General features: G+C 44.1%; 1 protein-coding gene across 1 annotated transcript in view; it reads left to right on the top strand.

Annotated features, from left to right (window-relative positions):
* The window catches only part of LOC108791510 (signal transducer and activator of transcription 2-like), a 65981-nt gene that overhangs the window by 7672 nt on the left and 30426 nt on the right, over positions 1-27883 (top strand). The window contains exons 2-7 of the mRNA XM_018562019.1: positions 3356-3529; positions 6713-6857; positions 13325-13420; positions 16063-16155; positions 17682-17760; positions 22966-23054. Of these exons, the coding sequence (XP_018417521.1) occupies positions 3399-3529; positions 6713-6857; positions 13325-13420; positions 16063-16155; positions 17682-17760; positions 22966-23054 (633 nt within the window). The 5' untranslated portion in view covers positions 3356-3398. The remainder of the gene's footprint in view (positions 1-3355; positions 3530-6712; positions 6858-13324; positions 13421-16062; positions 16156-17681; positions 17761-22965; positions 23055-27883) is intronic.

The following is a 27883-nucleotide window of genomic DNA, read 5'->3' as shown; positions in this document are numbered from 1 at the left end:
GGGGGGGGGGGGAGTGGCTGACAGTCACCACTATCTGAAGGGCAAGGTCCGTGAGCTGAGTGATCAGCTTCATGTGATCGCTCAGCTCTTGATCTATAGAGCCGGTGTGTATCTTCCGCAGTGTCCTGCGCGGATCTAAGTACTGGGAAAAGTACAATTTACTCTCCCAATACTTCTCCTTTTAACTTTTATTGCTATCACAAGGGGGGTAAAAATAATGTAGTTTAGGTTTAGCAGCCATGTAAAGACCTAAGACCCCATTCACACTGAGCGCATGGATATCGCGCATTTTTCGGAGCAATTTCGTGCCGAGCGGCTTTGAGCTACATTGCGTGATATTGAGCGACATTGCACATTTTATCGCGCTACGTAGCGTGTTTTTTGGGCGGGACTTCATCCCTGCTACATTGTGCTGTAACCAATCAACAGCGATCTTGATGTGACATCATTCTTTCCTTCCATTTTGCAGTGCAAAAGTGACCCTCTCGTAGCGCGATATCGCGTGACAAAGACGTGCAATATCGCAGGTAATGCGCGATACCATAGAGTCTATTGGAGCCAAATCGCGCAACATCCGCGGAAAAAAGGGTCATGTATGAGTGACGAGCTACAGGCGACATTGAGCTGTGAGATGTGAACAGCTCCATTGAAATGCATTGGACAAGCTACATAGAGCAATATCACGCGGAAATATGCGCGATTTCGTGGCGGAAATCGCACGATAAACTGCTCAGTGTGAACGGGGCCTCAAGCAGGACTCCAGGAAGCAGTGTCTGTACTTAGACTGTCTCCACTGCAGTTTCACAGAAATGGTAACCTCCTCTCTCTGAAAACATTTGCTGACTTTGGAGTCCTCATGGCTTTAGTCACTGAGATGCAGAAAAGTTAAATACAGTATCAAGTAATTGTGTATGGCTCCACTTCCTCTCCTGCCCCCCTCACTACATGAAGCTCTTAGGCATATAAAAGCAGGTAAAACCTGGCACCCCTTGTTTCTGTACATGTGATTTCTCTGTTGTGCCTAAAGATAGTATAAGGCTGGGTATATAATGAACTGGACTAAATTCACCTCATATGGCGGCTCTATCTATCCGACCGAAAAATCGAAGAATCCAAACAGAAAATTGTTGGCCAAACTCACCTACATCCAGTTAGATGCAGGCAATGTTCAGGTATTTTGACAGCCAGCGGGCCGACTGTCAAAATACAATAGCTGCAGCGGGAAATTCCTCCATCCACGCTGTGTAGCCCAAAAGCTGAACAAAAAAAAATTGAATGGTGTTTACCATGATTAAGATCTATAACAATTAAAAAAGCAAAAAAAGTCTCAAAATGTAAACGTTTTCTGACAATATATGTATGCTCTTATTTACACAATGGTTGTAAATCAGCTAAATCTAGAGTTCTTTGCTAAGCAAAATAAATGGAGGACTACTAGAGAAGGTACAAAGTGCTGCCCACATGACCAAAATAGCTAGGCTTTGGTTATGTCATCTCTGGTAAAGGGGATCTTAGGCAATTAGAATGGTACAGAGACCACGTTTACTGAAGGAAAGGACAAATGCTTCATGTAATTGGTGGTTACTATATAAAATAAAGTATTTCCTGGCTTCTCTTTGCTTTTATGACCCAACTCCAGGTTTCGACCCCCCAGTTTCTTTTACCCCCCCAACCATCCACAGTAATTAACTACTTGCCATCCACCCGCTGTAAATAAACGGACGCACAGCAAGTGCCTTACTGCGGGTCACTGTACATGTACGGCGAGCAGACCACAGTAAAAGTTTTAAACAGCCGGTGACGGTAAAGCTATTCAGCCGCCAATTGCTTGTATGGCAGTGACGTGCGGTACCTTTGATTCTGGGTGAGATATTCCTCCAACCCCAGCAGCCCAGCCCCACCCCCAAAATGCCAAAGCCCTACCCCTATCTTGCAGACGCACCACCCCCATTATGATGAAGCTCCAACCCGGTCACCAAGCTAGATGTATGGCTGAAAACAGCCATACATCGGCTGCCTTCGACTCCCTTCACTTCGGTTCAGCCGAACACGTTCTCATAGGTACTGAACAGCAGTGAGTGAATAGCCGAATGCTACCTCAGTGGTAGCCAACAGAATCAAAAAAAAGTAAACAAAAATCCTGGTCGAATTACAACAGATAGGCGGAGCCAGCAGCGATGTCACCACTAGCTCCCCCCATTTGTTGTCATTTGGGCCGGGACCTTTTAGTAGCAATTTGACAGGTCCTGGCCTAATTACAACAGATAGGCGAAGCTTGAGGTGATGTCACCGCTAGCGCCGCCTATCTGTTGACATTCGGCCAACACCTGTCAAATTGTTCATTTTGGGAGTTCTGGTCGGTAGGCTTTTGGGGGGACCCCACGCTTTTTTTTCATTTGACATTTTTCGGGGAGAAGGGTCCATTCTCCCTGCTTCGGCTGTGTGTTCAGCTCAGCCGAGCTGAAGCATATGCGTTCCCAGCGCCGAAGGTTCAGCTTAATCCTTTGGCTCGTTAGTGAATAAGCCCCTAAAACATTTAAACATCAAGAAGCAGCATCCATTGTAAGTGATTTATTCAGCATTTAACATTCTTTTAACTCTAATATTAAGCTACTTCTTTTCAGAGTTCTGACTCTTTCTCCTTGGTGTTTTTAGAGAAAGAACGCACGTTATGTGGGTTGGTGTGCTGGAGTGCCATTATTTTGAATGTCGCCTTACACCTGAAGGCAACACACCTGCTCTGCACCGCGCAGCATCCCAAACAAGGGTTAGGTGTGGTTTTAGCCATCCTGCGGTGTGTTGTCAGCCAATTCATATTTAATGAGCTGAACTCGTTTTTAGTATACCAAGGCCAAAGTCTGGCACAATCAACTATTGAAAAGGGCTACATGAAGAGTTATCCACTTTCTTTTTGGCTAATATACAGTGGCATAAAAACTAAAATAATGAGAAAATATGGTATTTAAAAGTTTAATATATTTTAGGATACGTAAAGAGGAACTCCAGCCATGTTTTCAATACAGCGGAGAAGGTTCAGAACATTTTCTGCTACCTGTGGCCCCACGAGGGAAATTCACTTTACTTCCCATCCCTTTGATAGTTGGCATGGCATAGAAAGAGGGAAATGTAACATTTTAGAGTAGTCGGTTGGAGGTTTTTTAAAATTAATTTAATCCTTTCTTAACATAATCTTTATGGTTTACTGTCTCGTCATAGTAGTTACCAAAAAAAGGAGGGGAGGGGAAATATTTCAGCATGGACACAAAATAGTTGACAAAACCGTAATCAACAGAAGAAAATTTAATATTGTTTTTATCTCTATTCATTTCTATAGTTATAAAACTTTACTTTTCAGATCATTTCACTGCTCTGCAGAAGGCACTTTGGTGGGTCACAACATGAGCCAATGGGAGTCCCTGTTAAAGTTAACTGGACAATTCCAGGACAACCTCATGGGGCTCTACAGTGAGGAGCTTCTACCTGTGGAGGTGCGGCAGTATCTGGCAGCGTGGATTGAATCACAAGACTGGTGAGGCAGACATATAAGCTCATAACTACTTCTTTATTAACCTCCTTGGCGGTATTCCCAAGTGTGGCTCGGGGTTAATTTTCAGTACCATAAGCGGCAACCCCGAGCCACACTCGGTATTACATCGTAGCGCCTCTTACCTTGTCCACGATCCCCGCTGTGTCCTCTGGCCGATGCCAGCATCCGGGTTCCGTCCCTTGTGAGCGTCCGCGTCGCAGGGAGGTAGAGCCGGCGGGAATGTTAAAAGTTAAAAAAAAATAGAACAAAAAAGGAAAAATAAAATAATCAGACCTCAGGGAGTTTAAAGTGACACTAAACTCAGGTGTTAAATGTACCTTATTTGTGTATCACTCGGCTGTAGATCCTCAAATCATCTCTGAATTGGTGCTGACACTGTCCTTCCTTCTGGAGGGTGGCTACTTTTGTTCCCCATGGTCCCTGTGTGTGCTGTAAAGTAGTCACCGCTCCAAGCTCACTCCCGTGGTGGACTACCTTCTCACATTTAGTTTACTTATTTTGTATTGAGCTTGTAGCCCACCACGGGAGTGAGCTTGGAGCGGTGGATACTTTATAACACACACAGGGACCATGGGGAACAAAAGTAGCCACCCTCCAGAAGGAAGGACAGTGTCAGCACCAATTCAGAGATGATTTGAGGATCTACAACCGAGTGATACACAAAAATGTATCTTATTTGTGTATCTTAAAAGCTTAATTATGTTAATAGTTAAGGTGCGTAAATGCATGTTTAAGATTTAACGCCTGAGTTTAGTGTCATTTTAAAGTGAACCATTTTTTGGGGGGGGAAATGGAGGCTGTAGATAAGGACTTTTGGCATTCCTTGCCAGCATTTGCAGCTGCAGTATTTTTCTATGTGTGCCCTCGAGTCTCTGTAGGCTGGATTCACACCACATGCATTTCATTTTGCTTGTGTTGTTGCTTATTAAATACACTATTGATGTGCATTGACATGTTTAATGCATTGCATTAATGTGCTTTTTTTTTTTGCACTACAAAAGCCAAAATATTCTGTTTTGTTTTTCTTAACCTGCATGGTAACACGTTGTAGTGCATTGTGCTGTGCTTAAATGCAGCGTGTTCCATTATCATCCAGAGCACATAAATGCAGTGCATTGGTGTGAAGTGGGCCTATTAACAACAATGGTAGCCTGTCATTGCACTGGATAGGATATATATGTATATTGCCTTACAAGATATACATGTGCACATGCACACTTGCTTACTTTTTGTGTGAACTTCTCTTTAAATCCATGTTTTTTTTTTTTTTATTAATTTAGTAGGTTAATGGTAAAAATCTCTGTCTATGTGTATCAAAATGAACACATACCTGTAGCATCCTACAGTTACAGAACTCTACAGGGTCCATGACTGCAGCTGTGTTGCCTCAGTGTGTGAACTTCCATTACATTCTATGTACTGTATACCTATAACTGTATGGTAAACTATAGCAATTCACCAGAACATTCCTTTTAGCAACATTTTTCTTGATGGGCCAGTCCACCCAAAAGTGTTTTTTACAGTGGGGGCAGATGAATATGGACTAAGCCATAGGAATGGATGGGGTGGGGGGTGGCGGCACTTGTGAGTATAAGGCAGAGCATGTGAGCCGGTGACATTTTTGCAAAGGCTGTGCATGTGCAATTAGGGATCCCTACGGCAGGAACCTACGAATTCCTGTGACAGGGATCCCAAATATGCCATTTGCAAGCGGCTGCTGTCACCTGTTCAAGTTATCAATCGGCATGAAAGCGGCACTCCATATGTAATCGCATTGTATGTGATACGATTACATGCGGTTAGGAATAGCTCATTGTCCATGGATTCATCTACCGGGCATCCAGGAACAGTGATCTATTCCTAACCACATGTATTTGTATCACACACGATTACATGCGGAATCATGCTTTCAAATGCGACTGCTGTCACTCGATCATTACCTTGTGAGTGACAGCGTCCACTTCTAACAGCATATTTGGGATTCCTGCCGCAGCAATTCCTAAATGTAGTTTCACAGTATAGAGTGAATGAAGCCTAAGTTTACCTTTCCGGCAATGTTTTATGTTACACCCATACTCAAGATGTAACATAAAAAATGTTCAGATCGCAATCCCCCCCCAATCCCCACAAAAGCCTTGAATGGAGAAACTAAAAGTCTCATCTGCCACCGCAGCATGGTAGTTCTGGAATACAATTGCAGTGACGTCAATGCACTTGCAGTCCATTGGCACTTCCTCCCATCCATATTACTGAATGTCTGTACCTCGGTACGAACATGGAAGGGAGGAAGGGCCCGCAGAAGCTAGAACATTGCGCCCACTATACACGGTTGCAATGCTTTACTGGCTGCTATGCAAGAAAAATAATCACTGCACATTTTTTTCTTTAATGAAGAATTGTGCATCTATTTTTTTTTAAAAGGTGGACTTGGCCTTTAAGTTCTTTTTTAAAGTCCATGTATAGACATAATTATTTTCTGTTTCGGATGCAGTGGGAAAGATTTAGGGCTAGTTCACACCAGCCACAGTGCATTCCGGCCAGCTCACTTTGTGTTAGGGTGTGAGGGGGCGTGGCGGTGCATTGAAGTCAATGGCACCGCAGTCACACCCTCGGCCGCAATGTGATCGCCCGCACCGGAATGCGTTGCACATCAATGCCTGCGTTCCAGTCCGGTGCAGTCAGAAAAAAATGCTGCAAGCACCAGACCGGAACGCAGGCACTGATGTGCCACGCATTGCATTGCGGGTGATCGCATTGAGGCCGGAAGGCGTGGCTGCGCTGCCATTGACTTCAATGCACCGCCACGCCCCCACCCACCCCAAAACAAAGTGAGCAGGCCGGAATGAGATCCAGTGCATCCTGGCACCAATCGGGCTGGGGCACACTGTTGCTGGTGTGAACTAGCCCTTAGATCCCAGTTAGAGTCTATCGCTGTCTGTGTCTCTGCTGAGAAGATTTACCGTCTGTTTTTTTGTATTCCGATTACCATTTTCACTGAGACAAAAGAGGATGGAATGTCCAAAACTTTCAATTTTCACCAAAACAAGATGTGAAAGGAAAATTTCCAATAGGGACACCTGTTGACATCTGTCTAGGAAGGGAGGAACCCTTATCTGCAAGTGGTATGACGTAGAACATGTTTGTCTCATTCTATTTCATTTTCAGGAAGCTGGCAGCAAGAGATCAGTCGTTGGCCAGTGTCCACTTCCAGAATCTGTTGGAACATCTGGACATGCAATATAGTTATTTTAGCATGGAACAGAACATACTACAAACGTACAACTTTCGCAGGTTCAAGCATGATATGCAGGTAGCCATTGGTACTTTGTTTTTAAAGAGGTTTACCTCTTTACCCACCAATTTTTGTCTCCTAAAGCAGTTACTTTTAAGGCATGACAACTGTCAAGGTTGTTATTGTGCTTATTTCAGCTCTCAACTGAACCTTTAAGCCCTAAAATCTGAACCAGGTAAACAAATAACAAGATAACAAGCTGATATCTAGCATTCCTCTACTTATCTTTCCAGCTTTCAGAAACATGATGACTGTCAGTCTAGGTTCACACCTGGTCGACTCCTGACCGTGCAGCAATCATGCACAAAACCACGTGGATTTCCGCACGGTCACGGCCCACCACAGCTGAGCGCGCTGGAGGTGTCATTATTTTTTAATGGCACCCTAGTCGCGCTGGGTTTCCCGAAAAGGTTTTTAGGTTTTCCCACGCGGATATAACCCCATTGAAATCAATGGGGCCGTGTGGCAACGCTGTGTGCTCTAGCACATGATTGCGCGGTCCCAGGACACGCGTCCCAGGTGTCGCTTAGGTCTGAACCTAGCCTAAGTGCTTGGGTAAAAATGAAAAGCAATGCTTTGCTGGGCAATGTATGTTTGTTTGATCTAGATTCATTATTGAAAAATAGTTTGAGAGTTTTAATGGCAGATATCAAAATACAGATTATTGCAGCTCTTTAATCATTATTACATTTATTTTTCAATAATGAATTGAAAGCAGTGTAAATTGATTTTCATTTTTAATATTTTGAAATCTGAAGCTTTAACTAAAATACCTGGTGGCCGTGCCATGAAGGTCCTTGTTCAGGCACTTCCTGTTACAGGGTGACAACACCCTGTTCCTTTCTCCCAGTTGGCACCCTGTCACATGGGCTTCCAATGGACATACAGTTTCAATACACAATAGGCAGGTACAGTGTATGAGGAGGTGCGGCGCACAGGGTGTGGAGCTGTGAACGGGGCCAACTGATCGGAAGCCGATTAATCGATTATTGAAAAAGTTGACAACTTTTTCAATAATCGATTATGTCGATTAGTTGTTGCAGCCCTACTGTTTTCAGTATCAGGAATCCTGCCCTAAAAAAATGCCAAAATGCTATTTGTGGACTGCATGCATTTAGACAGGAAGTTGTGGCAAACAGGTTACAGGGGATCACTAGCAATGAAATGCAACAAAAAAACAGGTTATTCACAAAAAAAGTGAAGAGTTAGGAGAAGGCAGGAGAAGTGAACAATCTAGGACAACATAGCTGAACTGGAAAGTGAGCTGAATTGGTGAATTTTTACAAATCATCTATGTTGTCCTAGATTGTTCACTTCTCCAAACTCTTCATTATTTTGTGAATAACCCTGATAGTGTTTACATTTACTTTGCCTATAGCACTTTTTTTTTACCAGTAATCATTTTTGCATACATAAAACAGGTAGATGCCTGAGTTGTATAGGCTGCTTTTATCATAGTCGTATGTGATATATTGTAAACTGAAGTTCAAGGTTGCTTGTTGACGTCTTTTAAAAGCCTATGACTTACAATGGTGAGTTGCTTTGTTGCATACAACTGGGCAGGGCTGGATTAACCATTAATTGAAATAAGCACATGCTTAGGGCATCAGTTTAATGAGTACCATAGAGTTTTTCCCCTAGCTAGCATGCCATTAAAGGATAAGTGCACTTTAAAACAGAGTGCACCTTGCCATGGCAACCATCAGTATCCGGCGGCCGGCTGGCCCCCCATCTCTGCGCCGGGAGTGTCGGATGGACGGATGATCCGACACTCTCGGCGCAGAGATGGGGGGCCTGCTGGCCGCTGGGTACCGATCCGGCGCTGGGCCCCCTAGAGCCCCAAGGCCCTGGTGCATCCGCACCGCCTGCACCGGCGGTAGTTCCGCCACTGCACTTATCCTTTTTGCCCTTAGCTAACTGATGCCACCTTCCCCTTCTACAGATGTATACTTACCAGGATCGGACTGGCATGACCTCCATTGTTTATTTACATGTCATACTGCAAGTCCTTTCTCTCCTTGCTGCGCAGTGGCATCACAACCCCATAGACTTCTACACGGCTCATCTGCTTTTGTCTCCTGGACAGAAGACGAAGGTAAATAAGCCTCATAGACGTCTTATTCTTAATTATCAGTTATAAAAGAAGTGATTTCCCATATTCTAAATAGAAGGCCTCAGTCTGTTGCTTGATTTAAAATACAATGAAAACATTTTTATTTATTACAGGTCTGGCCCGGGGCTGACCTGAAAGACAATTGAAGAAAGTGTATCAATTTCCAAACTTTAATTTCACTTTCACCACTTATTGAGCCTTAAAGTGACATTAGACCCTCAGATCTTTTAACATAAAACAATACTGTAATGTGTACCTTACTGTAATCCATGGTTGTTTCCCTTCTCTTTGCTGCTCTTCCTTTTAAATCCTCATGTCTTCTCATGCTGCGGGAGTGCCTCTTCCTGTAGTGCTGGCTCAGGTTGTGAACCTGCACACAGACACCATGTATCCATTCCAGAGACAAGGCAGTCTGCTGCAAAACAGAAGTTCTGCCCAGCATGAGAACAGATACAGATTTAAAAGGAAGAGCAGCAAAGAGAAGGGAAACTACCATGGATTACAGTAAGGCACACATTACAGTATTGTTTTATGTTAAAAAATCTGAGGGTTTAATGTCACTTTAATGTCTTGTCGGTGGAGCAACGCAGGGCCCAAGGGAGGCACAGTTGTTGGACTGTGCATCGTTTGCGAATAATCTGGCCCTTTACATATACAGTGTAAAGCCAGCATTAGGACTGAGCTCTGCTTTGTCTTCTGATTTTTAACTGTGTCCAGTAAAATAAAATTTACATACACATCTTTTTCATCCTCCTAAAAAAAGTCTAATCCAGACTCTTCTACTATAAAGCCATGCTGTTGTCATAGATGCAGTATGCGGTTTAGAGCTGCAACAACGATTCGATTTAGTCGATTAAAATCGACGATCGAAAACGTTACCAACATTTTCGATCGTCGATTATTCGGCTATCTATTACATTGCCTGTTCGCGGCTCCACACTCAAGCCCCACACGCTGTGCACGCCACGCCCACCGAGCGCGCACGCCGCGGCGGCCTAGCTCCCGGCTCTCCTCCAATCCCGGCGCTCCTCACATCTAGCTGGGCCGATCACATGACGGGTTTCGGAGATGCGAGCACGACGGGTGTCAGCCAGGGGACGGAGACTATGGCTGGGGACGAGCCGGCATCCAGGCTAAACCTTTCACCATCATACCCATCCTCTGCACCCTATCCCACCATCATACCCATCCTCTCCATTCTATCATCATACCTGTCCTCTGCACTCCAATCATTATACCCATCCTCTCCATCTCTGCACTCCATTCCACGATCATACCCGTCCTCTCCATCCCTGCACCCCATTCCACCATCATCCCCGTCCTCTGCACCCCATCCCACCATCCTCCCCATCCTCTCCATTCTATCATCATACCTGTCCTCTGCACTCCAATCATTATACCCATCCTCTCCATCTCTGCACTCCATTCCACGATCATACCCGTCCTCTCCATCCCTGCACCCCATTCCACCATCATCCCCGTCCTCTGCACCCCATCCCACCATCCTCCCCATCCTCTCCATTCTATCATCATACCTGTCCTCTGCACTCCAATCATTATACCCATCCTCTCCATCTCTGCACTCCATTCCACGATCATACCCGTCCTCTCCATCCCTGCACCCCATTCCACCATCATCCCCGTCCTCTGCACCCCATCCCACCATCCTCCCCATCCTCTCCATTCTATCATCATACCTGTCCTCTGCACTCCAATCATTATACCCATCCTCTCCATCTCTGCACTCCATTCCACGATCATACCCGTCCTCTCCATCCCTGCACCCCATTCCACCATCATCCCCGTCCTCTGCACCCCATCCCACCATCATACCCATCCTCTCCATTCTATCATCATACCTGTCCTCTGCACTCCAATCATTATACCCATCCTCTCCATCTCTGCACTCCATTCCACCATCATACCCGTCCTCTCCATCCCTGCACCCATCCCACCATCATACCCATCCTCTCCATTCCATCATCATACCCGTCCTCTGCACCCCATTTCACCATCATACCCGTCCTCTCTATTCCTGCATCATACCCGTCCTCTCTATTCCTGCATCATACCCGTCCTCTCTATTCCTGCATCATACCCATCCTCCCTATTCCTGCATCATACCTGTCCTCTCTATTCCTGCATCATACTCGTCCTCTCCAATACTAGCAGCAATAGAGGAGTACATCAGATCCCAGCAATAATACATTATAGTATAATTACTATTGCTGCGATTTGCTGTATTCCTCTATAGCTGCTGGTATTCTGCATTGGGCCGCTGTATAATGTACTATATTGCACACCACACTTTTTTTTACTTCCACCACTCCAAGCTTGCTCCCGTGATAGACTACAATCTCAATACAAACTAGTAGTCCATCACTGGAGCCTTTAAAAAAAAAAAAATCCGATTAATCGAACTTAATAATCGGCTAACTAATCGATTATGAAAATAATCGTAAGCTGCAGCCCTAATGCGGTTAAGCATTGTCCTGCTGCAATATGCAAGGCCTTCCCTGAAAAAGACGTCTGGATGGGAGCATATGCTGCTCTAAAACCTGTATATATCTTTCAGCATTGATGGTTCCTTTCCCCATGTGCAAGCTGCACATTCCATATGCACTAATGCACCCCTATTCCATCAGAGATGCAGGCATTTGAATGCATCTGGCTTGTTATCAGCATTTGAGTGCTGATAACAAGCCAGAAGGTCCCTCCCCTCTTTTTTGCGCGATTGTCGTCTGTTTTTGATCGCACGACTGTTCATTGAAAACCTCGCGGTTGTTGCACGGTTTTCAATGTATAGAGATGTCTTTGGGACCCAAACCGCGTGATAAATCGCCTGGGTGTGCGCTGGCCCTGAGGAACATTCTTCTTAAATTGTCCATTTTTAGACTCTCACAGATTGTCTTTTCACAGATTGGTGAACCTCTGCCCATCTTTACTTCTGAGACACTCTGACTCTCTAAGGCTGGGTTCACACCTGGGCGTTCCAAATAGGAGCGTTTTATCCTCGTTTTTTCAGCACGTTTTTAGCACGTTTCAAAACACGTTTTTTTGTTCACTGAAAAAGAGCGTTCGACGCTTGTTGTTTTTAACCTCCCTGGCGGTATGATTTTTTTCCCCCCTTTTTTCTCTATCTTTTTTTCGTTGTTTTCTTGCAACTTTTTATACTTCCCGCCGGTTCCACCCCCCTGCGACACGGACGCTTGCAAGGGACGGAACCCGGAAGGCGGCAGCGGCCGGAGGACACAGCGGGGATCGTGGACAAGGTAAGACCTACGCTGTATTCCCGAGTGTGTCTCGGGGCTACCGCTTTGTTAACCCCGAGCCACTCTCGGGAATATCAATGGATACACGCTGAAATACGCCCCACAAAAGCTCCTGTACTATTTGGGGCGTAGGGCGTTTCCCACCCAGGTGGGAACCATGCCCATAGCACTCAATAGGATTTCACTTGCTGAGTGTTTTTCAGCGCTGAAAAACACCCAGGTGTGAACCCAGCCTAAGATGCTCTTTTTATACCCAATCATGTTACTGACCTGTTGCCAATTAACCTAATTCATTGCAAAATGTTCTTCCAGCTCTTCCTTGTTAGTACCACTTACTTTTCAGCTTTTTGTTGCCCTGACCCAACTTTTTGGAGACTTGTTGCTGCCATCAATTTCAAAATTACCAATTTTTTTCTAAAATGGTCCATTTTCTCAGTTTAAACATTTGATATGTTTTCTATTGTGAATACAATTTGGGTTTATGAGATTTACAAATCATTGCATTCTGTTTTTATGTAGATTTTACAAAGTGTCCAAACATTTTGGAATAGGGGTTGTAGAAAATATATTTTTTCTGTCCAGGTTTTACAGTTTCGAAGAAGGTTAGAAGTGTATCCAAAACATTAAATCAGAGTTTGAAGTGTATCTAAAGCTAAAATGTTTATTTTTAGTTTTGGTTGCTCGGTAGTTTTGAGCAATGAGTGGTTCGAACCTCTGTCAGGTTTTTATTGCTGTCTGTATTCATGTAAGGGAGATTAAGCCTTTCAATTTGTCCAGGAGACCATTGTCACTGGGGCTGAAAGTGAGGGTCAAACCAACGTTTTGTGTTGCCTGCAGAACAGGAATAGAAGGAAACTATTCCAATGCAGACACTCGTTGCCTTGACAACTGTTTCGGATGGGATTTATCTCACTTATGAGAGACTTGCTCTCACTTTCTGTTGTCTGCAAAACAAGAAGTGACGGGAAATCTCCCCAATGAGAAACAGTTGGAAAAATACAGGGTTTTCCACAATACCTTACTCTAGCCAAAATGAAAAAAAAAAATTTCTTCTTTAATTCCACTTTACCACTCATTTGTTTTTCACCATTTCATTGCAGAGCCGATACCAGGAAAAGCCAAAGAACCTGGCCGAACAAATCCGTGATATTCTGCAGCAGGAGAAACAAATTCTCGTAGAATCTCAAGAAATGGAGGTTTGGCATTACATTTGATATTGTAGTGAGGCCCAGGGTCACTGAAAATCACACGGGTGTATTTATTTATTTTTCTTGGCGAACCATAACCATTTAATGAAATGGTCTGTAGTGCTACAGTGAAAAATCTGCTGTCTTTCACTCTTCAAAAACTGTTAAAAGCTTGTTTTGTGAGAATAGTTATTGTACATCATTGATGTCCACGATAACCAGTTATTGCAGTTTCAACCAGTTTAGCTTTCAAATGGAATAAGAATTTCTGTGGGTAGAAAACAACTTGTGCTACTTGTAATCTCCAATTAGGAATGTTGTTTATACAGTAATACCTTGGTTTACGAGCATAATTCGTTCCGGAAGCATGCTTGTAATCCAAAGCCCTTGTATATCAAAGCGAATTTCCCCATAGGTTAATAATGGAAATTCAGATGATTCGTTCTACAACCCAAAAATATTCATATAAAAATGATTACAATACTGTACTGTAATAAAATACTGTACGAAATATAAAGAAAAATAAACCGATTACCGGTGCCTTTCACTATCACTAACGAAATCACTGCTATCTCTTGGCTCAATGGAATCTTTTTCATTTCGTGAAACCTTAACAAGGAATTTATCCAATGTGACATTGCGTTGTCGTTTAAACCGACTCATCGCTAGCACTGCTACAGCCTTATTCGGTGGTGCTTTTCTACAGAATTTTGCTCTTGTTGCAAGACATTGCTTGTATATCAAGGCAACATTTTTCAGAAATGTTTGCTTGTCTTGCAAAACACTGTCAAACCAAGTTACTTGTAAACCAAGGTATTACTGTATGTATCATTTTCTCTGATAATCTGATTACATACAGATAGCCACAGAGTTACTATTTTTTTTTTGTAGTTTAGCAGTTTTTAGCAGTTGCAGACTCAAATTACCACAAAAGAGTCTTCAAAAGTTACGAGTGCACATGGATAGGGAGAACAATGAACAAGAATCCCCCAGCACTCAGTCTAGCTAGTCAGCATAAAATACCTAACTGAACTTTTTTTTAAATCTTTTTGATTAGAATCAGAGGTTTTTGTTGCATACATTAATAAAATATTCTCTTGAATTCTTAAGTGTAATTGTATAAATTAAATGTGTACATTATTGGCAGGCTTACCTGGAGGCAGTCTGGAGTTGACCTTCACATCCACTTTGATGGCACGGTCATGATTTCAGTCCTGAAAGCTGACAACAGTTTTGAAATACGCTATAAAATGGCGTTTTTTTTGGAGGATTTTCTATGTGTCACCATCTGTTTCTTAATGTGAATGTACGATAAATTGCCAAAAGTATTGGGACACCCCTCCAAATCATTGGATTCAGGTGTTCCAATTACCTCCATGGCCACAGGTGTATAAAATCAAGCATCTAGGAATGCAGACTGCTTCTACAAACATTTGTGAAAGAATGGGTCACACTTAGGAGCTCAATGAATTCAAGCGTGGTACCGTGATAGGTTGCCACCTGTGCAATAAGTCCATCCGTGACATTTCCTTGCTACTAAATATTCCATGGTCACCTGTTAGTGGTATTATAACAAAGTGGAAGCAACTGGGAACAGCAACTCAGCTATGAAGTGGTAGGCCACGTAAAATGACAGAGCGTGGTCAGCGCATGCTGAAGCGCACAGTGCGCAGAAGTCACCAACTGTCTGCAGAGTTAATAACTACAGACCTCCAAACTTCGTGTGGCCTTCAGATTGGCACAACAACAGTGTGCAGAGAGCTTCATGGAATGGGTTTCCATGGCCGAGCATCTGCATCCAAGCCTTACATCACCAAGTGCAATGCAAAGCGTCGGATGCAGTGGTGTAATGCACGCCGCCACTGGACTCTAGAGAAGTGGAGACGTGTTCTCTGGAGTGATGAATCACACTTCCCTGTCTGGCAATCTGACGTGTCTGGGTTTGGTGGTTGCCAGGAGAACAGTACTTGCCTGACTGCATTGTGCCAAGTGTAAAGTTTGATGGAGGGGGGATTATGGTGTGGGGTTTCAGGGGTTGGGCTTGGCCCTTTAGTTCCTGTGAAGGGAACTCTTAAAGCATCAGCATACCAAGACATTTTGGACAATTTCATGCTCCCAACTTTGTGGGAACAGTTTGGGGATGGCGCCTTCCTGTTTCAACATGACTCTGCACCTGTGTACAAAGCAAGGTCCATAAAGACATGACTGAGCGAGTTTGGGGTGGAGGAACTTCACTGGCCTGCACAGAGTCCTGACCTCAACCCGATAGAACACCTTTGGGATGAATTAGAGCGGAGACTGCGAGCCAAGCCTTCTCGTCCAACATCAGTACCTGACCTCACAAATGCGCTTCTGGAAGAATGGTGAAACATTCCCATAGACACACTCCTAAACCTTGTGGACAGCCTTCCCAGATGAGTTGAAGCTGTTATAGCTGCAAAGGGTGGGCCAACTCAATATTGAACCCTGCGGACTAAGACTGGGATGCCATTAAAGTACATGTGCGTGTAAAGGCAGGCGTCCCAATACTTTTGGCAATATATTGTACATAAGACATAATACAAGGCAAGAATATCATATTAGTAGAGCCTCAATGTAAAATAGATCTTGGATCAACACTTTCAAACTGATGGTCTTTGTGGTCCTCATAGATTCAAAATGGGCAAGTGGTGCAAGAACCAGTGGAGACAGGAAAGCAATATGAAATTGACCAACGAGTTAGGAAAGTAAAAGAGCGCATCCAGGTGAGTAAACTTTATTCTTTTGGGTGCAATTGTTAACAAGTAAATCATAACCACCACTGTGACTCCCACTTGTCTGAGCAGAGGCTCAACTTTTACTGTTGACCATATATATGGTATGGTCACAATTTATTTGGAATATCCACTGGGGGTAGAATTCCCAACGGAGTAAAACGTTGCAGTATCACACCAGCAGCTCTTCCCCAATGAACTAAAGAAAAGAGTATAGAGTGGCACATAGCTTAAAACTGGTCACAAACCGGCATGTTATGTCATGATATCCTCTGGTACTTTAAAGAAAGAGAGGATTTAAAGCTGAATGCCATGCACGCACTAAGGCCTGGTTCACACGGGAGGTTCTGAGATTTCTGCGGCAAGAACCTATGGATTACTGCAGCAGTAATCTCAGGTGTTCTGTTGAGTTGTGGCTGCTGTACCAATTGAAGTAAGTGATAGGGTCACAGTGGCCACATGTGTCAACAGTAGTCCACATGTAATCATATATGGTACGATTACATGCAGTGTGGAATAGATGATTGTCACTGGATGCATTGACAATAGCCTATCCCAAACTGCATGTAATCTTACCATATATGTATTTTATTACTATACCTTACTGCACACGGTGCCTCTTAATAGTGGTGACCATTTTGGTAGAAGAGGAGGGCTGTCATTCTTAAAGAAGAACTATGGTGTTAAGGCTTTTCCCCATATTCTCCTTAGGATAACATAATCCAGCCCCTCCCATGTCACGGCAGGGAGCCGTGACAGGATCGAGAGGTTAGCAAACGCCGGTATGTGTTCGCTCACCTCCCGATAAAGTTATCTTTGGAGGAAACAGGTAGTATATTTACGAGATTGCCTAAGATTTTAGCTTTATGTCCAGGAACATTAACTGTTAACTTTCCCCTAACAGTGAGCACTTAACTCCAGTGGCTTAACTCCTACCTGGAAAGGCTAAGGCTGGCTTCACACGTTATGTGTGTTTTGGTGTCATTTATTTTGCATTGCACACAGAGCGCACTTGCATTAAAATGCACCGAACACATGGTAACTCACTACCATGCGTTGTTGGTGTACTGTTGGGGAAAAATGGTGCAGGTACAATTTCCTATCCACTCAGGTGTGTAGGCAGCCCATTTAAAGTTAATGGGCTGCCTTTATGCAACGCATGATAATGCATGTTGACAAAGTGCACGAGAGGGGACAAGGATGGAATAAGTTTTTAATTCTTAAACCCCTAAAGTAAGCTACGTTTACCCCTAAAGCACCCAAACAATTATTGGCAGCAACAATGGACAAAAAAATTGAGCATTGAAAATGCATTAGTAAAGGATTGGATCTGGTATATACATATTACCAGCTCCAAAGCTGAATCTGTGGTGCTGGAGGGGGTGGGCCAGGTTCTTCAACATTTTTCTGGTTTTGTGAATCGGATTTTGCGGAAAATACTACAGTATTTTGTAGTTCTACATTATGTTATAAGGATTTTTGCTAATACGTTATCTAAATGTTTGCATTGTTTGCAGTCTGTTGATCAGGAAGTGAAGTTTCTAGAAGAACAGCAGGAAATGTTTGACTTCAGATATCAAATGTTCCAGAGAGAATGTGAGTATATTTTATTTTTTGTGATGAGAAAAAATTGTTGAGATATTTATGAAAACGGCAAAGTGTTTCTGCATTGGTGTATTGAACTACAAATCTTTTTTGTTTCTATTTTAAAGCTACACTTTTGGGCTACTGTTGAACTTACCCATGCAGTGGGACCCTCAGCATACTGCATGAAATAAATGCTATTTTTGACTTTAGCTTTCTAGTAGATTAGAGTTTTTGGCTGCAAGAAAATTTTAGACCAACAATAAGAGGCTTGGTCTCCCCTCAATAAAAAATGACAGACAGAGTCAGATTTGACAGACCGTAGCCGGCTCGATCGGAGCGGCATTCGTGTGGTCGTGCACATTAATAGAGGATATCAAGTGAACCAGTCAGCACACTCTACATCAGGCAGAGATGTGCTCTGATTGGCTCACATTCATTCTTAAACCTAAGTCTCTGGCAGGGCTAGAATTGATGTTCTGAGGAAGGGGGCGTTGCACCGGAAACGCTTCAACCACTGAGACACAGCGGTGAGGCATGTCGGGAAGGACTGACGTGAACACCGTATCTGATCCAAAAGGGAATCCCCTTCTAAAGGTCCCATCATGTTAGCAGTGTATGCTATTTACTGCACTCATTGTTCTACGTACACTTCTAAGTACTTTTGCCTTTCCTGGGAGAGCAGCCCCGGGAGGAATGGCTGTCGGAGCTGGATTGGCTGCTCCAAACGGAACTGATGCTGGATGATGGGTTTTGGGCGCTGCTGCGGTATGTCACCCAGTTGTGTCCATGGCTGGAGAACAATGATCCCACTGAGGGCTATGATTTTGGCGGCCCGGGACTTATATTTGAGGCGCTCCAGGGGGATCCACAATTTGGGAGTGCACAGGAGTAGAGATGGGAGGAAATACGTGATTTTAGGGAGTTGGAACTCCCCCGTCAGCTCGGATTGAGAACTGATCTGGACTTTTTTATTACACAAGAATGGGAGCTTAACAGGCATACAAAAGACTGTTCGACACTGCTCAACAGCATGCCCCAGCGACCACAGATGTCATGGAGCCACTAGTCCCAGCTGAAGAGCTGGCATCAGGGCAGAGCGCTGCTGACCTCTGCCCAGCACCGGCAACACCTCTGAAGCTACAGGGAGCCGGGGCAGGTGACCCCTCTCCCCAACAGCAGGCCGATGCAGAGGAACTACTGATCCCAGCAGAAGAGCTGGCAACAGGGTTCCAGGGAGACGAGGTAGCCGACCTCTCCCCAGTGGCATAGTGAGTGCCAGGGAGAAGAGGTAGCCTCGCATGCGCAGTTTGCCGCGCTTTCTCGCGCATGCGCAGTTTGCCGCGATTCATGCGGTTAACAACCTGCCTTTACACGACCTCTCTCCCCAGCGGCAGATGAGCATTCCGGGAGAGGAGGTGGTTGTCCTCCCTCCCCAGCAACAAATTGGGATGCAGGAAGAGGAGGTGGTCGTCCTTCATTCCCAGCAGCAGTTTGGAATCCAGGTCGAAGAGGAATCCATCCTCTCACCCCAACAGCAAGCCAGAACTGAGGATGTGGTTTCCGTAGCAGAATTGCTGACACCAGGGCAGAGCACCACTGGCCTATGTCCTGCACTGTTGCCTGTTCCAACCTTCATGGGAGAACAGGAAGCCGGCCTCTCTACCAGCACGTGGCTTTGGTGTCCAGAAGATTCTGGCTTTATCTCTCTCCAGGGGCACCATGTTTTTCAGAAAGGCACAGATGACATCTCTCCCCAGCAGCAGAGGCAGGACGTCCTTTGGATGGAATATGTGGACTTATGCTGCCCGACAAATGCAGGTCCGGACCAGTTGGGGGACTGGGACCCCATAAAATAGGTCTACCTTTGGGGGGGGAAGAAATGTCACAGAACCCACCGTGACCTGGGCTCCTGGAGGGGGCTGGCAGCCAGCCTCCTTCCCAGCGACTATGGACCTAGGATTATAGAGACCCCCCTTGTTTGGTTGAACCGGGTGTCTGGGGCCAATGGATGGCTGTTGCGGTGGAGCCTGGCCCTACAACCGTTCAATTTCACAATCCAATACCGGCCTGGGAAACACAATGCGAATGCTGACTATCTCGGCAAACGGAACTGGAAGCGTGACTGTAACATCATGGACATCCCCAAGTGGACCGTAGAGGGTCTCACCGGGTCTGCCATCTTTTAACTTTGGGGAGCTATGTGACGACATGGTAATCAGTTTATGAGTTAAATGTGTATTGGTGTTGAGTTATGTTTTAAGTGTGTTATACTGGGCAACCTGGTAATGAAAAGACTGTCAGCACCCCCCCTCGTTATCTCCCATTGTACTCCGAAGGAGCTCATGACAATGACATTCTGGTCAGACTCCTGCTATGGCTGTCTGGAGCACTTTAGCAGGTGGACCCCATGTGGTGTTGTGTAGACAGAATGTCCAGGGAGGGCAGGGTGGATGTGATGTGATTTTATATTCTGATCTAATCACTTTCTGTATAAAAGTTTGTGCAGTTGCTCAATAAATTAGAGTTTGTTTCACCCTACACTTGAGTCTTGACCAGTGACAGGGGAAACTGGGAGCTAAAGGTCAGCGGTTTGCTATATCTCCTGAGCAAGGAAGAATACAGCGGCGGACATACTCATCCTGAGTACTGGTGTCCGTCACAGTCGGTACCCCTCCAACTGATATTTGTTGAAGGAGTCGGTCCAAAAATTCTCAGCTTAACAGTGCCAGCAGCCAATTGGCTTCCGCTACTCATCATGTATTCTGAAAGCAGCAAATTGGTCGCTGTCAGAATGCAGTAGCCCCACAGTGGGGGGTTCCCCCATCCACACTAACAGAGAGTTTAGAGAAAAACTATACATGTATATGGCCATCCTTAGACTACCTAACCCCTTGGTCCAGCTATAAATCTGTTTATAGGGTGCTTATTGTGTTATATTTAAGGTATGTGAACTGACAGATTGTCAGATACCTATAGGTAGTTACATAATTTTAAATTTCTTCCTGACTTCTGGGAGGCTGAGAAACTTAATCTTAGTAGGTCAGCTGTGGCCCACACATTGCTGACTTCTACACTTTTCTTGTGGTTAGTGATGGTGTGTATAATGTTTAGGGACTAGTAATGAAATTGGGGAAAGAGGGTGGAACAAACAAGAACCATTCCATCTGCTGCCATTTATTTGTGATCTGGGAACCCCTTTTGCTAACTTGGTCATAATGCAGCAAAGGTATTCCCAAACATACCCACTGTATGCTCCTTGTTGTCCCTTGTGTACACAAGCCTGATACATCAAAGTGGCAGTAGTACGATGTTTATCGCAACTACCAATATAATTTAAAACTGGAATGCAAATTTAAATCTGGATGGCGACATATGAACAGAAATAGAGAGTAGGCTCCACAGTACACATATGTACCTCACATAGGTGGTACTCTTTGGAATCTAGCTGCAGTGAATTATATTGAGCTTTTGAATAAGGTAAACAGATTGGGCTGTTTTCTAATCACATGGATTAATTTAATTTGCTGTCTGAAATTTGCTCTTTGAAGTCAAGGTTGGTATAATGAAGGGCCCTGGTTTTGGTACTCCCAGAGTGCTCTGGGAGAAACCTCAACCAAGACATCTGTAGGTTCCTGCTTTTAAAGGAGAACTATGGGGTCAGTGTTTTTCCCCATAGTTCTCGTAAGGGTCACGGGAGGACACAAACTAGCATCCTCCCATGACCCAAAGCTCAGTATACCGCGAGCTACAGCTTGCGGTATACTGAGACCGCCGCAGCCGGGACGGTTCCCCAACATTACTGTCGAGATCCACCCAGCTGTGTGATTGACAGCTTGCTTTGCCTATCTAGAGGCAGAGCCAGCTGTACCCACCCCCTCCCCGTCCGTTCCATCAGTCACCGCTGGAGGATCGGAGCTGGGAGGGGGGGAATCCCTGCAGGGAGCCGTGAGTGACAGTCAAGGCTCTCTGCAGGGACATGATCAAGAAGTGAGCGAGCGACGGTATATGTTCGCTCGCCTCCCGATCTACTGAGCCGACGTGTGACAGATTCATTGACACACGTCGGCTCGAACTATGAGGTTGAGTGAAAATCACTCACCTCATAGGTATCCTTTTAAGTTAGCTGGCAGTTTTCTGACTTTTAGTCAATCAAAATTCTTGTTAAAAGCTAAACCTTTTCAGGTTTTTTATTAATTTGTTTTAGGATAGCTCAGCAACGGGATATCTACATATGCTTTGACAATTTATTTAGGGCACAGCAACAGTTTATATTTGTCCCTGTTTATATTCACCTTTCATTTACTCTCCCTCTGCTCTGTTCAGCAGTGAGAGAAGAAGGAAATACTTCCAGGTATGGCAGAGCTTGTGACTGAATCCATGTAACTAGGTCAGGCCAATCAGCACTGTTGCATGCGGATTCTATAGCTACATGTAAGCTATGAATGCAGTGGCTTACACAGAGCTTTGCATTGCTCCAGGGAGCTGAACAATGTGGGACTGAAGAGAAGGTAAGTATATGCTGCCGGGGAGGAGGAAAAAGTGAATGTGATGCTTTTTCCTCCATAGGAAAAGCATAGGTTCACTTTAAAGCCCATTTCCCCCTATGCAGAGGTTTTTTTTTTTTCTTAAACATATGCCAGCAATGAACACCAAGTGTATATGAAGCAAGCATATGCAGTTGATCTCTATGAAAATGGAAACTTTAATCTTTTGTTAGCTTTCCTCTTCATATTCTCTTGGAAATGCCTCTGTGTTTTGCAAGCTCTGTTTGTATTGATAGTGGCATTCCTCCCCTTCCCCCTCCCCGGACAGTGTATTGTGTGCAAAGGCAGAGCTGGTGTTTACTGATCGTGTTTCAATTAATAAAAGGGAGGGGGTGAGCTGTTTACAGCTTCATTACAATCCGACCCTAGTGTCTGACTGATTTTTCTGTGGAGAAAATTTTTAATTTCAGGCCTAATTAAAAGTTCATTAAAAATTGGGGAAAGCCTGAAATGTGAGTCATAAAAATGTGCACATGTATACATCATCACTGCACCTCTTCATTACCAGAATAAATGCTAATTACTTACAAAGGTGGAAATGGACTTTAAGTTGCATAAAGGTGTTCTATGCGATCCGCTATATAGGGAGGTATAAGGTTTTGTAACTGCTGGACAGATAATGCTGTGGCATCTAACTTAAACATATCCTCTCTTTATCTGTTTTTCTTAGTACAGTCTGGAAAACTCCAAGATAATTACATCAAGTTGAAGACGCAGGAGGTGCAAGTGCAACTGAATGAGCTGGACCGAAAACGCAAGGTTAGATCATTTACCAGAATATCTGAAATCTGGTTGAATGTATGTTTTCTCAGTTGTAATGTATAGCTTCTGGACAAGTAAGCAAATGTTTGCAGCAAAAATAGCAAAGAAATCCAATAATAACTGTTTCTCATGTAAAATAACTATGTCATTAAATTCAGTGTAATAATGTCATTCATTAAAACCCTCTCTATAAAGTATACCTAAGCAATATCATTTTATTTTTGATAGAGTAGAACATGGTTAAAACCCCTATAAAATGTTTTGCTCATCTGAGTCCCATTGGAGAGATTTCCATTTATTTCTGTCATGTAGACACAGAAAGTGAAAGGAAATCTCTCCGATCTCCCATAATGTACAAGGCCTGAACTCCCCCTCCAAACACAATAAAGCATTTAATTACTACTCCTCTTGTCATGCGGATATAGTATGCCTACAGGAGACTAAATTTGCCACTGCATCCTGCCCGAAATACCTCCATAAACATTATCCCCAGTTCTATTGCGCAAACTTCAACGAAAAGAAACGTGGTGTGTTGGTTGCTTTCAGTAAATCCTTCCCCTTTATTTGTGACAAACAAATAGAGGACCCTACGGGTCGCTATATTATCCTCCTGGGGACGATACTAGACGTTGACGTCACCATTATTTCTTACTGTACTCCTAACACCCACCAACTTCGGTTTCTCTCCCACTTATTCCAAGTAATTAAATGTCACGCTAGAGGTCTGCTTCTATTAACCGGCAGACACTAATCTAGTGACCAACCCTGACCAAGACAAAACAATAAAAGTCGGAACCCTGCATATGGACCGACCCTCAACCTCAGACAATCTCCTATTATCTACGATGCTGAGTGATAACCACCTAGTGGATGTGTGGCGGGAACTGAACCCCGTAACAAAGCATTATACATTTTTCTCCAACCCCCACCAAATTCACAGTAGAATAGATCATGTCTTCACTAATCAACAATTTCTACCTTCATTCTCCAAAGCGACTATTAAGGCTACCCCTTGGTCTGATCATGCCCCCAATTTAGTGCAATTTGACCTGGAAGGTAATAGACCCAGACACAACCACTGGCGAATCAATGACTCCCTTCTTTCTACCATTGATAATTTGCCGTACATTGAGAGCTGTGCTCGCCAATATTTTGAAGTTAACGAGGGTTCAGTCACTTCCCCGGTGAGTTTATGGGAAGCTCATAAGGTTACCATGAGAGGACATCTGATCGAGCTAGCTACTCGTAAAAAGCGAGAACGTTTACGGAAAATTGATGCTCTGCAGGAGAGCCTGGTACGTCTCGATTGCTCCCTGAAAAATAAATATGACCGTAAAACATATGCTCAGCTGTCCTCTGTGAGAACCGAGTTAAACTTGCTACTGGACCAGCAGTCAGAAAAACGCCTGCGGTGGTCCAAGCACAAGTTTTACTCTAGAGCTAACAAACCTGGTTCCCTGTTAGCGAAGAAACTGAATACATTGCCTTCCCATGCGGCCCCAATCCGCCTGCGAAACTCTCTGGGTACTGTGACGGCCAACCCAGTTAAGATCTTGGAACTCTTCACTGATAATTTGAAAACCCTCTATGCTGACCGACAGGCCTTCCGGAACTCCACTGCTGAGGAGCTGTTTGCCAATCTTACTCTCCCACAGATTGATCGAGATGATATAGAACTCTTGAATTCTGATGTTCAGGAGGAGGAAGTTCTTACCGCAATTAAACAGCTGAAACCCTCCAAAGCACCGGATCCGGATGGCTTTTTGGCCCTCTATTATAAGAAACTGGCTCCCATTCTATCCCCCAGGTTAACTACTTTATATAACTCACTTAAAACTGACCTAGCACTACACTCGTCCTCGCCCCTGGCATATATTGCCATGGTCCCGAAACCTGATAAGGATCCTTTGGATCCTAACAACTATCGCTCGATATCGCTTTTAAACATTGACATAAAAATACTAACAAAAATTTTGGCCACACGCATCAACACCTTTTTACCCACGCTTATACATGGAGATCAGGTGGGATTTATCCCAAGGCGACAGGCTAGCCACAATGTTCGGAAAATTGTACATGTTATTGATATACTTAAAGTGGCATTAAACCCTCAGATTTTTTAACATAAACCAATACTATAATGTGTGCCTCACTGTAATCCATGGTTGTTTCCCTTCTCTTTGCTGCTCTTCCTTTTAAATCCTCATGTCTTCTCATGCTTGGGGAGAACTTCCCTTTTCAGCTCCGGGCCTCTTCCTGTAGTGCTGGGTCAGGTTACAAGCCTATTCAATCTTATACACAGACACCGTGTATCCATTCCTGAGACAAGGCAGTCTGCTGCAAAACAGAAGTTCTGCCCAGCATGAGAACAGATACAGATTTAAAAGGAAGAGCAGCAAAGAGAAGGGAAACAACCATGGATTACAGTGAGGCACACATTATAGTATTGGTTTATGTTAAAAAATCTAAGGGTTTAATGTCACTTTATGTCCAGAGGCATCCCGGGATTTTTATTATCCTTGGATATCCAGAGAGCCTTTGACTACATTTCCTGGGACTATTTAACATACGCCCTGGGAAAATGGGGATTTCATGGCTCGTTTATGGCATGGCTTCATACCCCTTATTCTAATCCTACGGCTCAGGTGAAATAACTGGGGTGTACGTCACCGGCATTCCCTATCAGTGGCGTAACAACCTTCTGCCCCGGGCGCCCAGAACTCTGGTTACGCCACTGTTCCCTATCGCCCGAGGTACACGTCAGGGATGCCCTTATTCCCCAGCCCTTTTTGCGCTAGCTATAGAAACCCTAGCGATTCTTATACGTTCTAACCCCGATATCAAGGGAGTTGACTTAGCCGGGGTTGAGTATAAAGCCAGCTTATTTGCCGATGACGTCATGCTTACGCTCACTCAACCTCATACCACTGTCCCGAATCTCCTCGCTCTGCTACAACGCTTCTCCGCTATATCTGGTCTTACGGTCAATTGGAGTAAATCCGCTGCCTTAAATGTGACCCTGTCCCAATCCTCATATGACCGGCTATGTGCGAACTACACGTTCTCCTGGGCTAAACACTCTATAAAATACCTGGGACTACATATCACGCCTACCTATGAGACCTTATATGCTGCTAACTATATACCACTTTTTCGCTCTTTAAAACTTCTTATGACCAAATGGCAGAATCTTAATCTCTCACGGTTTGGTACGGTGGCAGCTATTAAGATGACGTTACTACCTAAACTCCTTTATTTTTTTAGAACATTACCTGTGGCAGTGCCACCCTTTGCCTTACGTTCCCTTCAGCGGCAAATTTTACTTTTTATCTGGCACCCCAAGAAAGCTAGAGTTGCTAAAACCACTTTATATAAACATAAAAGAGACGGGGGTAATGGGTTGCCTAATATAGTGCTTTATTATGAAGCCTCACAACTCCTACTGCTCATTTCTATTCACCAGAAGACCAACCTCCCACTGTGGATGTTATTAGAAATCCCTACTTGTTTTCCCATACCACTGCATGCTCTACCTTGGTTACCCTCCTGAGATAGACCAAAAACTCTGAGCAAGTCCATGTCACATGCACTTCGGGTTTGGGACACGATCAAGTATTCTGCAGGGTTGCCGTCTCCATACTTACCCCTTTTACCATTGTTCTCACAACCATTGTTTCCACCAGGAGCTTCCGCATCACTGACGTTTAGGTGGTGGTCAGCCAATGGGTATGCCTTAGTTTATGATTTCTTCCGTTCTACTTGTGTCCCCACTTGGCAGTATATAAAAGAGCGTAAGCACCCACCTGAATCGGAATTGTTCCGCTACCTTCAGCTCCACCATTGGATTACATCCTTGGCGAGTAGAAGGGACCCGCAACATCCTCTGACGTGCTTTGAAAATCTCTGTTTATATACTCCAGAAGGACCAGGTCTGGTTACAATTTTATACTCCCAATTAAATAGACTTTCGAGCCATGTCTCTCATTCCTATGTTCAGAAATGGGAGAATGATATAGGGGCCGCCTGGACGGCGGAAGAATGGCAACACATGTGGCGTAACATGGCTGGCTGCTCTCTTAATATCACGAACGCGGAAGTGGCATATAAGGTGATCATGAGGTGGTACATGGTGCCATCTCGTACTGCGCATATGGGTGCGGCACATTCGGGCTGCTCCTTTTGCCCTGTACCCTCTCTGAATCTTTCCCAATCCCCCCACCCCCGCTCTTTTTCCTTTGTTCTTTATCCCTCTACTGGGACTCTGTGTTATCATGCTTTTCAATGCATACCAATATGGAATGTTGTATTTCTGAACCAAGTAGATGTTAGTAATAATGTATTAAGGTTGTTCCAACCTGACTTAGTTAGGTTGCTCATTATAGTCTCATCGCCTATGATGATCCACAAGACCGAGTATAAAATTGTTTGTTACTTATGTTACTTGCCTGTATACTCAGTAATATGTATAATGCATGGTCGCGTAGTTGTGTATACGGACCTACGTGTGTGAAAAAACCTAATAAAAACTTTGAAATAGAAAGGAAATCTCTCCCATGAGGTAATTCCCCTCTAAAGCTGTAGAATTTTGTTTGGAACAGTTTGTTTTCAGAGCAGTTTAATGGAGTCCAATTAACAATCCATTTTGCACCGCGGTGAAGGAAACAATCAAAGGAGCGATAAATGTGTTTTTTGTTCGGGGAAACTCCATTTCCAAATCAGATGTTAAAATCAAACAAAAACATTCATCACGTCTCTGATGCCATTGTCAAATGTTCCGATTTTTCATATGAAATTTTGTACAAAAATCTACCAGTGTACGGCCAGCA

This window comes from Nanorana parkeri, unplaced genomic scaffold (genome assembly GCF_000935625.1).
Source record: "Nanorana parkeri isolate BGI_ZX_2015 unplaced genomic scaffold, ASM93562v1 scaffold556, whole genome shotgun sequence".
In the NCBI taxonomy this organism is placed as follows: Eukaryota; Metazoa; Chordata; class Amphibia; order Anura; family Dicroglossidae; genus Nanorana; species Nanorana parkeri.
Note: the sequence above shows the minus strand (reverse complement) of the source record. Positions and strands in the feature narration are given on the sequence as shown.